The sequence below is a fragment of the Hippocampus comes genome, unplaced genomic scaffold (genome assembly GCF_001891065.2).
Source record: "Hippocampus comes isolate QL1 unplaced genomic scaffold, H_comes_QL1_v1.1 scaffold234, whole genome shotgun sequence".
NCBI lineage: Eukaryota > Metazoa > Chordata > Actinopteri > Syngnathiformes > Syngnathidae > Hippocampus > Hippocampus comes.
This window is the reverse complement of record NW_017805479.1, coordinates 118,858-132,056: the sequence shown is the minus strand read 5'-3', so window position 1 is coordinate 132,056 and position 13,199 is coordinate 118,858. Positions and strand designations below refer to the sequence as shown.

Below are 13,199 nucleotides of genomic sequence, written 5' to 3'. Positions count from 1 at the left end.
CACACACACACACACACACACACACACACACACACACACACACACACACACACACACACACACGCGTTTTTTTTTCCCCAGAATTTTCAGGAAAGTCCACTTTCATCTCTGGTGTTTGCACCAGCAGATCGTCCCCTCCAAAGGCGCACCAGGAGACGGGTAGTCAAGTATGTGGTTGAGCAGGACAGTTCAAACACTGAGGCCTCATCTGATGAAGAGAAAGACACAATCTATGGCAACCCTCCTCAAAGTAAAAAACAAAAAGTTGGTCATGTTGGCACACTGCCTGCATCCGCAGAGACGGTGAAAGATGAAACTGTTTGGTTCCAATGGAAAGTTGGAGACTTGATTGCTGCTGAAACCCCACAAACTGCCTTCAACGGATCTGGAGGGCCAACAAAGCCAGTGATTCGAAAAATCACAAGTCGCCTTCAAAGTTTCCTGTGTTTGGTGGATGTAAACATGTTGCTGAGCATCAGAGAACACACAGTCCGCGAGAGCCACAGAACCAACCCCAACTGGCAGATGACTGTCCACGAGCTGATGGCATTCCTCGCAATCCTTTTTCGAAGAGCGGCAATGGGTTACATAGGTCCCAAGCGAGACGTGGGCCAGTAAGTTTGGTACCCCAGATATCAAACCCATTATGTCTCGTGATCGCTTTTACGAAATAAAGCGGTACCTCCGCTTTGACAACAAGGACACCCGCAGGGAACGCATACAAAATGACAAATTTGCTGCAATTTCAGAAATCTGGCAGAAGTTCGTTCAGAACTGTATATCATCCTACAGTCCAGGACAGCATGTCACTGTGGATGAGCAGTTGTTTCCGTCAAAGGTTCGCTGCCCCTTTCTGCAATACATGGCATCCAAGCCCGACAAGCTTGGAATCAAATTTTGGATTGCGGCAGATCTGGACACTAAATACATGTGTAACGCCATCCCCTACTTGGGAAAAGATCCCACTCGTCCAACGGGAGAGAGGCTGTCAGAGAATGTTGTTCTGAAATTGATGGAACCATTCCTGGACCAGGGAAGGACTGTAACTGTGGACAACTTTGTCACCTCTCTGTCTTTGGCGAACAGGCTTCTTCAGCGCAATACGACTCTGCTTGGCAGCATCAACAAAAATCCTCGGGAGCTACCAGCAACTGCAAAGGAAACCTCGGGGCGCCAGTTACACTCCACACAGGTGTTCACATCTGGAAGAGCTTTGCTGACTGTGTATGCGTCCAAAAAGAAAAAAAAATGTTTGTCTTTTGAGCACCATGCATCAAAAAGTTGAAATTGTGGATGCCCGAAAACAAAAACCAAACACAGTTGATGATTACAATAATCTCAAATGCGGTGTCGACATCATGGACCACAAATTGCGCAATTACTCTGTGCGTGCAGGTACAAGGAGATGGCCGATGGCTCTGTTTTATAATCTCCTTGACATGGCTGCCACAAACGTACATGTTTTGTACACAGCATGTACAGGGTCAAAAGAAAGTCGCTGATTGTTCATGGTGGGGCTTTCAGAGGAGCTCAAAAGGAGACTGATGCAGGAAAAACAACAAATGGAAGAGCGTAAACAGCTGACCCGTGAGATGAAAGTTGAGAGTCAGCAGATAAAGACTAAGTGCCAGGCACGCTTACACTGCAATAATAACAGAAGTACTCGGCGTTGTGTAGCCTGTGGCAAATTTACCTGTGGCAAATGTAGGCAGACTTCACCTTGGTTATGTGACAAATGCGAGATGTGAAGATTGTATGGAACAATTTGCTTGAAATATTTGTCCCACTTGGTACATTTGTCCTTTTTTTTGCTTATTTTTGTGTGAAATAAAACTTTTCTTTTTCTAATCATACAGTTTGTTTTTCTAAACTGAAATTTTCTAAACTGCATTCAACACCATCATCCCGGAACTCCTCACCCCCAAACTTCTCCAGCTCGGTGAGTCCCCTACGATCTGCCAGTGTTTTGCAATTTGTTTTAATTTTGACACACCAGTTTTAACAGTGCGCGGTCTCTTAAGTTTTTGTGGAATTCAGGTCCTGCAGCCGTAACAAAGTGAAATAGGAATAGACCCACGGCCTGGAGATGCCCTGGGTTCTTCCCATCCCTTCGACCTCCAGCAGCAGACCCCTTGTGAAGGCCGTCTGCTGCTGCAACAGCATCATCTGCCTGCAGGGAGTACCAAGTATAAGCAAGACATGATAATGGCAGCACAAGAAAACTACATTACAGTACTTACGTGGAGAGTAGGTCCGCCTGCACGCTGGACTCTTCGGCCCTCAAAGCTTGTTCTTCTTCCCCCATTTGGTGCGCTTCCTCTTTGGTCCTCCTGTCCTCCTTCTCCAGCTCCTGGAGAGTGAGGTACTCATCTGTCTCTCTCTTGTCCATATCCTGCAAGGTCTTGCACCCCTCCTCCTGCCTCCTCTGTTCCTCCAAATGTAGATGTTCCACTTCCGCTACAATAAAATGGTAATATTTATTATTATTGTTATATTAGTAGTAGTACAGTAGTAGTTGTAGTATCATATTTCACCATTCCTCTTCCTCGCCTCTTCCTCCCTCATCTTCTGCAGTTGTTCCATCCGTCGCCTCCTCTCCCCTTGTCGCCTCCTTGCTCTCTCTCGTTCCGCTTGCTCCCGTCTGGCTCGCTCCTGCTCCTCCTGCTCGCGTTTCCTCCTCACCTCTTCCTCTGCGAGCTTCCTCAGTCTATGGGTAGAGAAACAAAGTGGAACCAGAAAGCTCTGTCATACAAAGTGAAAAAGTTTCTTACCTGAGATGTTCAGCTCTCCTTCTCCGTTCCTCCTCCAGCTCATGCCTTATGTTATCCTTTGTCCGCTTTCTCTCCTGGTGCTCCATCCTTTCGACCTCCTCTTGCTCCCTCGTTCTCCTCTCCATCTCCTGCCTTCGTATCTCAGCTCGCTCAGCCTGACGACGGGTCTTCTCCTCATTGCTTCGGGAGGTCTAAAATCCGTGCATTGTGCCGAAATCTTTCAAAAGGTGCCACTCTATCTTTTTATGATTTATTCATTTTGAATCTTTGATATCCTTTGCAAACGAGCAGGATGCCCTTTTTCCAAGCTATTTTTGTTGGTTGGAAGTAGTTGTGATTTTTAATGCTTCATTGTCTCCTTAATTTTAAGAAATGTTCAATATGGAAATGAGGTTTGGGCTGATTGGTCTTTGTACTCCTTAATTTGATTTGGAAAACAGCTTTCCTCTGACTGGTAATTTCCTGATATGTGGGCGCCTTGTGGCCGCTTTCCTACAGTGTGTTACCTCTGTTAGAATTCAATATTTTACAACTATTGTTCAGTTCTCCTTTTAGTGAGCGTCAATTGCTCACTGATTTCCGCTATTCCATAAAAAAGGTATTTATGTTGGCATCTGTTAGTTGCGGCGAGATCCACTTCCTGATCTACAGCTTTCATCACACTTTTTCTTTGTCACCCATTGAATCCTTCTGTTTCAGCAAAAACACTTGTGGGGGTAATTCTTCAGCTGATCACTGAACTGAAGTCTCACAAGATTTGCTGATGTGTGCGCACGTTTAACTTTCGGGATGTTTCGCTGTGCTCATCTATGCTGGCCACAATTTTTTTGTACAACTTTTCCACGGGTTAATTATCTATTCAGAAACAATTTTTTTACAATAGCTAAAGATGACTTCCACGCATCAACTTCAAAACAGTATACAAGGTCTTATATCGTGCTTTGAACCAACCTCAGTCTTCATCAGTTCTAACATCAGCTGCTCCTCAGTTACCATGATGGTGGAGCACGACGATGACGATTGCGTGTGAGAGGATGTGAGGATCGGCATGTCTGCCGATAGACCCTCGGAGGAAGACCTCAGGGAGCTCCTCGCATCGAGGTCCAAGGATGTAGAAGGAGACATTTGGGAACGAACTGAATGGACACTGCTCTCAGTGCTGTGTTCATCATCAGTGGATAAGCACACATTGTCGTCTTCCATGCTAGTGACAGCATTTGGTTTTTCAGCAAACCATCTGGGGGATTCTAGAGAAAAGCCTTTCCCTGTTTCCTGTTCAGCAGCCATTTCCTTTTTCTCCAGACAATCATCTCGTCGTTTATGTGAGGGAACATTAGGATCATCTGTAAATGTGCAGGAAAAATATGAATACAGTTTTTCAATATTCTAAGTCTCTTCAGTTAACTATCCATATCCACTATATTAATTATAATAATAATGATAAATTTAATTTATAAGCGCCTTTCACCACACTCAAGGACACTTTACAATAATAGACAAAGGTACTGGGACACACTTATTAAAAAATCCGAAACACATTAGGCTAGAGTTCAATCATTCTTAGGCATTCAGAATAATTCTATGCATCCAACTTTGCAGGAATCATTTGGGAAAGTTCCCGTGCAAGAGTCTATCCGCAGTTCTACAGGGAAATGTTTTGGATCTGTTCACGTATATAGTCTAGCCACTCCTTGTCCCTTTTTTAAGTCCGCAAAAACGGTCCGCGAGAAGCTGCAAAACAACAGCAAGTCACATAGAGCAACATATACAGTACTGTACTCCATGTATATTTAAAAAAAAAAAAAAATCATATATGTTTGAAAAAATCCACGATGCACTGAAGCCGTGATAAACGAACCGCGAAATAGCGAGGGATCACTGCATCGTTATTTTTGATTCTATTTTGACTTTTATTTTTAAATTCAGTTCGTTTTAATTTGTAATATTTTTTTTCTCGAAATGCTTCATTTTTAGATTTTAATCGTTTTAGTATTAGTTTTTTTAATGCATGGATTATTTGTCAAGTGTAACATAAAAAAAGGTCACTAAGTACTGTGTAATACATCAATCAAATGCCATACGACTGTTTGACCTTCCTTCTTCAGGCATGCAGCAAAATGAACCTCGACAGCTTATGATACGAATCGATAAAGTTGAAAACGAGGGACATTTGCCCTGTTGTCAATACTCTTGAATCATATGCGGTGGTATTGTGTTACCCTCTTTGTGATTTAGTTTCATTTGTTGTGTTCTTCGGGTCAACTCTTCCTTTCTTCCTTTCTCTTCTTTTGCTGCTTCCTTTTTCTTCATCTTACCGTTCTGTCTTTCTTTGATGCCTCTCTTCTTTTTCTGAAACTGTATCATGCGGAAGACAAAAAAAAATAGTAATAATAACAAAACTGACAATAAACCTCAAGATTCCTCACCTCAGATGTGAGTGAAGAATGTTTTCGAGTCTCTATTGCATTTTTCTTGGTCCGCTTGTCGTCTATGTGGTGTTTAGTCAGGCGAGCATCACTCTCTTCTTTTTTCTGCTTGCTCACATTTCCAGATTTGTTCTTTCTGGATTGCATCTGTTTTTGTAATTTGACAGCTTTCACACCCTTCTCCCTGCATGACCAGATGTCATTAAATGTGAATGTACAGGTCTTACACAGTTCAATATAATGCATATCATTCTGATCATATTAAAGGGTGAGTATCATCCGTGCTTTCCCCTCACCGTGCAGCTTCCTCTGCATTGTTACTTTCTGCGTCCTTCTTCAGTCCCACCGTAGCTTTCTCTACTGGTGTTTTTCCAGTGACAATACCCTGCTGGATGAAGGTGGTACTGCCAAAGGAAAGTCACAAATACAGAGGTTTTTATTTTATTTATTTATTTTTTCCAAAAAAATCACATGAAGGTACAGTGGAACCTCCAAAATTGAATACATCAACAGTGGCACTGTAAAACAGTGGACAGGGCCCTGTCATGCATAGTGAAAAAATCGCGAAAATTTGTGGGTAATGCCAACCTTTAAAGGCCACAAAATGGTAGCAAAGCACAAATTTTGACTTCATGAAGCTCCTTAACGCTTGTCAACATAGTTCCTTGGCACAAAGATGATATCATCTTGGCGAAGCAATACTTTTACTGTATTGCTTTGGCCTGAGCACAACAGAGTGATTCGGTGAATTTTCTTCAAATAACTAGAGTTAAAAGACAATGGGAATACAGTTGACCCCACTGCATCACTGGGATAATGTCCCAGACCATCTTGCAATAAGTGAAAATCCATGAAAGAGAAATACCCAATTTGATTTACACCATAGGCTTGCTTTTATAAGATTTCCAGTTCTTAAACTATTTTTAACGGTCTTTAAACACACGAATACAAACGCATTTCAACACATAATATATTGAGAACAAATGCAGTGGATAACACAAAATTACTGTACAGTTTGAAAATTTCAGAATAATAACTGGAATAACTTACATAACTAACATAATGCAGAGAATGTGGAAACTTAACGTCGATATACTGTATTTGAATTGGCAAAGGTCAAAATTCAAATATGGTGGGATTTTACTGTATTTGGAGTTAACCCAAAGTTTTCAGAAAAATATGACTCAAAAGTCATCCAAAAGAAGTGTTTTGTTCTTTATTTACCATTTTTGTGTGTGTAGTGCCACTGGGCCAGCACAGACCAAAAAATGCTGCAAAATACACGAAAACAACAGCGGTCGCGGGCGTGATGGAGCCTAGCCCAGCTGTCTTTGGGCTGAGGTGGGGTACACCCTGAACTGGTTGCCAGCCAATCGCAGGGCATAGACGAATAACTAGTCGCACTCACAATCACACCAAGGGACAATTTAGAGTGTTCCATTAAACTGCCATTCATGTTTTTGGAATGTGAGAGGAAACCAGAGTACCCGGAGAAAACCTACACAGGCACAGGGGGCCAGAATTGAACCCTGCACCTCTGCATTATGAGGTGGACATAATTACATCAATTATTTCCAATGCGTCAACTAGTGGTACAATTCCACTTTGGAGGCTCCATTTTACAACTGAATTCTATAGAATAAAACTCATACCCGAGTCCAGATTCCAGCGTGTTAATCATGTCGTTATCAAACTGGTCAATCAGTCCTGAAGTGGCTTTTGACAGATGTTCAAACTGGTTTTCGTCCTTCTCCTCAGTGCTACATCCTGCAAGTTCTTCCAACTGTTCCCTTGGTGAAGATTTCACAACTTTGTTTTTAACATCTTGTTTGTCTTGGGTTTCCTGCATCGGATCTGCTCTCTTTGTGATTTCATTTGGTGTAACCACTAAAAGAAGAAGGACTGACTTTAATGCTTTGGGAAAAGAGGATATGTACATGGATGATGGATATATGAATAGATTACCCAAATTAACATGGCTGTTTTCTGGTCTTATATCGGACTCTGCAGATTTGTGAAGATCTAAAGACTAGTTGAACAACAATTAATACAGAATATTGTTTGGCTGCCACAGTTGCTAAATGAAGAAAGCTGAGCTGAGTTAAAATGTCATAAAATTGCAAATTTATAGGAAAAACTCACAGTTTGAATGGGTGCACAATATTGAACATCCCCAGATGGTGGATTTAAGTTCAGCTCCCCATCTTCTTCTACACAGAGGGGAAAAAAATAAATTTGTGTTTATAAAAATGTCATTGCCTTTTCATTTATTTTTTTTAAAGCAGGCCAAAAGCAAAAAATACAAAAAAGTGTCAGTGGGATACAGTTGGTCTAAAGGGCACTATTTCTGTAGCCGGCACATACGAAAATGCTTGCCCATCCTGATTTTCATTGCACCTGTTTGGACCAAATGTCCAAATGTTTTGGCAAAGGTAAACAACACCATTCTTGCAGGATTGAGAATGTGTCGCTAAATTTGAGGAAATGCCACACTTTGACAATGGTAGACACATGCTATGCACCAGGATGCCACAGCAAGAGGGGACAAAATAAGGGACAAGCATTCTACAGGCTACCTAAAGAAAAACCAAGGCATAGTAAATGGACAGCAGCCTAACAAAATAATTGGTGTTGTTTTTTTGGTTTTTTTTTGGGGGGGGGGGTCAATTAATTTCAATTAGGAAATGTGAAATTATGAGTTTGGTCATGGGACGAATTAAACTGAAGGAACTACTTCGGTACAAAGCCCCGAATTGCTCTTGATAGCAACCTTGTTGAACATTGTGTTCGTTGACTGTTTTTTGGGGTTTGTTTTTGTTTTTTTCAAAATAACAATACAAAAAGAAAAAATAAGACAAAGCATAAAGCATAAAATCCAAACACGACACACATCTATTGTACATACCAGAGTGTAAGTGTTCATGTTGCAGCACCAAGACACACGGTAACGTCTCGCCATCTGCAGACAAAACCTGGAAAGCTGTGAGGGGCATACGTCAGCTTTCAGATGCTGAATACACGAGAAAAAGACAACCTGCTTGACTCTTAGCCTCCATGTCACTCCTGTATGTGCTCAAATGTCTATCGTCAAATACAATCGGCATATCGGCATAGTGTGTAATAAATGGTTAACTTTCTCTGTATGTGTCTCTGGTATGTGGGCCCACGCACCTAAGACAGTACCAAGTGATGCGCTGCTGTGTTTGATGACCCCGGAAATGACTTTCCCTGTGATTGACTCACCTTCCTGTTCTGTATCACTATCATCACCAAGGAGTTGGTAGTTGTCATACAGTGAAAGTCTTATAATTTCCCCATCAGGGCCGATAATCATGCACCCAACGGCTTGGCCATTCTTCAAATCTGTCAACCAGCCACAAGATAAATGAGTACATGAGCAATTCTATTTACTGTATGTAACGTTATGATCTGTAATGCTACTGTATGTTCTGTATAGGCATCTGTACCCCTCAGCTCCAGTGGGAGAACCCCCCTGACAACGTTTCTCTTGGTGTCACTGGAGTCACAGGAATCGTGGAGATCAGATGATCGATTCTGTAAAAATGCTGACGAGCTCTGCCTCCCCGGACCTCTGCATCCTGCAATGCATCCCAAGACTCCCACTGGGGGAGGTGGAGTCCCTTGGAGTAGAGGACAGAGCAAAGCAAGGAATAATTCAATTATAAATATGGAAAAGACTAAAATATATACCGGTATATAAAATGCTCAATTTTGATGCACCATCCACCAGGCCAAGCAGAACCTCTGAAGATTTCTTTGACTGTTGCCCATGCTGCAACATCTCCTCACAGATTTGTTTTCCAGTTGTGTCCCGTCCTGTTGCTTTGTTTTTATACTTTATCTGTTCTACGTATGAAAGAAAAACACAATCTTATCCATGTTAAGTGAAAACACCATCATGACAATGTTTTATCACCATGTTTTTTGTCAGAGAGTAACAGAGGAAGAAACAAGGGGCGGTGACGGGGGTCCTTTTGACATCGTAGCTCTGCTTGGACCTCTTGCTGAGCCCGTGTCTCGCCAGCAAGCCTCATAGCGACGTGGTGGTCTTCTATAGGAGGCAGATGCTGAACGTGGTAGACTTCTTCAATGTTCGGACCCTCTCGCCCCACCTGAAAGATCAAAGTCAAACATAAGTTGTGGAAATCATAATTGAAAATCCTTAGGGCTTGTGCTTTGATATAGAGCCAGAACATATTTAGATGTTGCTGTGTTGAACATTGATACTGTTGGAGAGCTGTCACTTTCCATTTATTTTTGGTACGCCTATTAATAAATAAAACATAAAAACGGACGTAACTTTGGCGCAAGTCTAGTAGGACCGTGTTTGGGGCCATGTTGCCCACATACCTAGTTGCCTCGTCCCTGACTCATCCAACAATTTGGAAACAGAATGTAGTCTGAGCTCGGTGTAAAGATAAGATAAGATAAGATAAGATAAGATAAGATAAGGAAACATTTATTAGTCTCGCAATGGAGAAATTCCCAATTCACAGCAGCAAAGTTATGAATGTAGCAACAAAAGTAAAAGTAAAAGTAAAGCAACAAAATATAGGAGCTGCTGGAAAGGCAGCCACTCTTGCGGCGCCATCTTGAAGACTAGCGCATCATCATTTTCATGGCGGGGCAATAGTCTAGTTCAGTGTGTTTCTGAATTTTTTTTTTTTTGTCGCGCTCTGCCTCACTGGGCGTTCTGCAAATTTGGTTACAAATAGTAGACTGCATTTTAGACTTGTTAAAAGTAGGTGTAACTTGAAGTGCAGGTGGTGTAACTCGATTTTCGTTTATTTGATCAAGCAGAAATATTTGGCGCTCTGCGGATATGTTTGGTGATCAGATTTCATTCAGAATTATGAGACCAGCGTGGGACAATTCCTCTGAGTCATTGTAGAAATCAATTCATTGAATGGATTCTAATAATTATCATCTTAATTAAAAATATTTTAGTACCCGCCTCCATTACTATTGCAGTGGGAGTGACTAGGGTGGTGGTGGTGGTGAGATTTCATACACAGACCCACGATCAGAGGTGCAAGGGAGTCTCCAATGGCCCATGCCACATGCACAGCTGACTACATCATCCGCAAGGGGAGATTTTGCAGTTTAACTCCCTATGTCATGCGCAGACCCGAGCAAGTCTGTTTCTGCACTGTACATACTTCAGGCTCTGATTTTGATGTAAATGAAGCATGGCTATGGCTCTAAGATTGGCTGGGAAAAGACTACTTCCATCCCAGAACGGCACACAACCGCGCCCAACTCTACCTGTGCAAAGTCAAGTAATATGCCAAAACAAAGAAAACTCCACCAATGCACATAATTGGACTGCCATTCGTGCTAGACTTGTGCTCGGTGCAAAAATAGGGCCCTTGGTGTTAACATGGACTTACAGCAAGTGGGTGGTGACAGTAGGATTCAGGAGTGACTGGAGGTTCAGCTCTCAGAGGAGGAAGAAGCAAGCCTTTGGGGGTGAACATCACAGCATTACACAGTATACACTTGAGCTTTGACTGACTTTCTTTGCAGATAATACCTGAGCTTGTATTTAATTGCTGCTCTTCATGTAACTGATTCTCTGCAGGAACATGACAACAAGGCTGTGTAATTCATTGTTCAGACATTTCCTGTAACTCTTTGCCTTGTTTTGGGAATACATACATGGGCACGCAACACCGCCCACAAACCACCCATCTCCCTGTGCGCACGCACACACACACACACACACACACACACACACACACACACACACACACACACACGTACTCACCTCTCCTGTTGTTCATCCAGGTCACTGAGTTTTGAGAGTTGGCCATCATCACAGATCCTCGGGTGACTGCTGCAGCATCTTGAGGACTTAGGACAAGGGTCAAGTCAGTCGTCTTGTTTAGCTGTGACCTATCAGCATGTGACACATCGACCTGGAAAAGAGCCCATTTCATCAATTGAGTGGAAACCGTTGAAGGTGAATGTTTTGTACAAATTTAAATTTGGTGTACGACCATGAGGAACAAATAAGAATATACTAATCCTTCAAACTTATCTTGGATCACCTGAAGTTGTGGTTCTTCGAGGGTTATGTGGTGCGGACAGGTCTGCAGATCAAGTACCAGATCCAACCGGACCCTCTGGTCACTGCCTTGCATTTCATTCTCATCTGCATATAAGATCAGTTTGAAGGTCAACCAGATAAGGATGTTGAAAGCAGATCTTCACTTTGTGTTTTACCTTCAGGAGGATACTCTAGAAGGGAGTTGGTTTCTTGAGGGTCTCCGTGTAGTTTTGGATCGTGGTGTTCTTGTGTGGCATAAAGTCGGGAAACGCTTGCACGATGGATGTTTGGAAGTGGAGGTAAGGTGGGAGTGGCAAACCGCCAGGTCACCTTGGTCAGAGACATGCACAGTCAAAATGTATGCATCTATCCATTTTCGATTGCATTCATCCCATGCAGGATTTCAGGGCAGTGGAACCTATCCCGGTAGACTCTGGGCAAACGGCAGACTATATCCTGGCATTTGGCAAACCCAGGCAATTACCGAAAGCCTTGAGATTTACAGCGGGCCCCAAACTGTCAAGTTCCTGTTTCTCAGACTGCCTATCCATCGTTTTGTTTCTATTTCCCCAGTTTCTTTGGTGAGGGTTGATGGGAAGAGCCTCCTGCACCGCATGCTGACAATTACAATCATTTGGGTTTATAGCAGCAGGGGAAGGAAGACCTCGGATTAATGTCTTGCTTACCTACATCATCTTGATCATTTGTTCAACAAGAGTCTTCCTTATTTGTCTTAAATCTGGTTGTACTTACTATTTGTTTTTCCATCGACAAGTTATTGCAAGGATTTCATTTCTCCAGCGTTTCTTTCCATGCCCAATACTATATTACAAATAAAGGTAACAACTTAAAGGACCATAGCAAGTGACAACATCAAGGATTCAACTGAAAACACACTCAAAACAAATCTCTACCCAAGAAGTATCTCTCATTTTTAAAAAAGTCGGTGACCCCTGCCTTATATTGTGCAGGTGTACATCATCAAGTGAGGAATAAGTGCACATTAAGTGAAGGCAGAGGCTATGGTCACTTTCTGCCTGCTTACCTGATTATTTTGTTGTTGCAAGAGCAGAGTGTCTGACCGGTGATCCACTTCCTGCATGTACTGCGGTGTGACCCGCCTCCTCCTGTCTGACACCTGTGACCCAGTTCCTAGCGTAACCAAGTCCTGTAGACACAGGAGATCAAACTTGAAGTTTAGTCCTCGTAAAGTTAAAGGACTTTTGTGTGGGGATGGTGAATGGGCTCATTCGTACTCGTGAGTACAGAACTAGAGGTCCCCGGCGAGTGCTGTAAGTCTTCGGGATGGTTGACTCTTCGCTTCTGAGCAGACTTCCGCTGTTGGTCAGATGCAGGAGGGCATCATGGGATTTCCAGATGTAGTAATCCTATTGGGGTGATATCTTTTAATGACATTTTTACATCCTCATTAAAAGCCATTATATCAAAATCATTACAATGCCAGATGTCTTGTCATAGGTAGAGGGGACTAGCAGCTGATGTTGCCTAGATAATTTTTTATTGAATGGATTTACCATATAGATGAACAAGACAGTGAGACAGTGGGCCTCCACCTCTTATTTTGTGGTAATGCTCCCTAAATGAAAAAAAAGCCTGCATAATTTATGTATTGCAAGATTGATTTAATCTTTCCAAAAATTGAGTAGAAAAATCCATATATTGTAAGTATAGTAAATGTCATGTAAAATATCATACCAATTATGGCCCCTTTCATACCAAAAATAACCCAAAGGCATTTGGGGGACTTTCAAACACTTTTGTGAATACGACAAAAGAACCCAAAGGCATTTGGGGGATTTTCAAACACTTTTGTGAATACGACAAATTTCACAATAGTTTATTCTCTCTCTCTCTCTCTCTCTCTCTCTCTCTCTCTCTCTCTCTCTCTCTCTTTCTCTCTCTCTCTTATCT

General features: G+C 42.3%; 2 protein-coding genes across 2 annotated transcripts; one reads left to right on the top strand and one right to left on the bottom strand.

The window, feature by feature from the left end:
• Window positions 1–612: 612 nt before the first annotated feature.
• LOC109519238 (piggyBac transposable element-derived protein 4-like) lies at window positions 613–1,502 on the top strand. The gene is given in 2 exon segments (XM_019875648.1): window positions 613–1,249; window positions 1,251–1,502. Coding segments are annotated over 2 exon segments (855 nt in total). The 5' UTR covers window positions 613–646.
• A 457-nt stretch (window positions 1,503–1,959) lies between these two features.
• LOC109519279 (uncharacterized protein KIAA2012 homolog) lies at window positions 1,960–5,018 on the bottom strand. The gene is made up of 6 exons (XM_019875703.1): window positions 4,991–5,018; window positions 3,723–4,114; window positions 2,772–2,962; window positions 2,535–2,707; window positions 2,241–2,457; window positions 1,960–2,170 (listed from the first exon to the last, which is right to left on the bottom strand). Exons 1-6 carry the CDS (start codon window positions 5,010–5,012, stop codon window positions 2,017–2,019), a joined length of 1,149 nt encoding a protein of 382 aa, XP_019731262.1. The 5' UTR covers window positions 5,013–5,018; the 3' UTR covers window positions 1,960–2,016.
• Window positions 5,019–13,199: the final 8,181 nt, after the last annotated feature.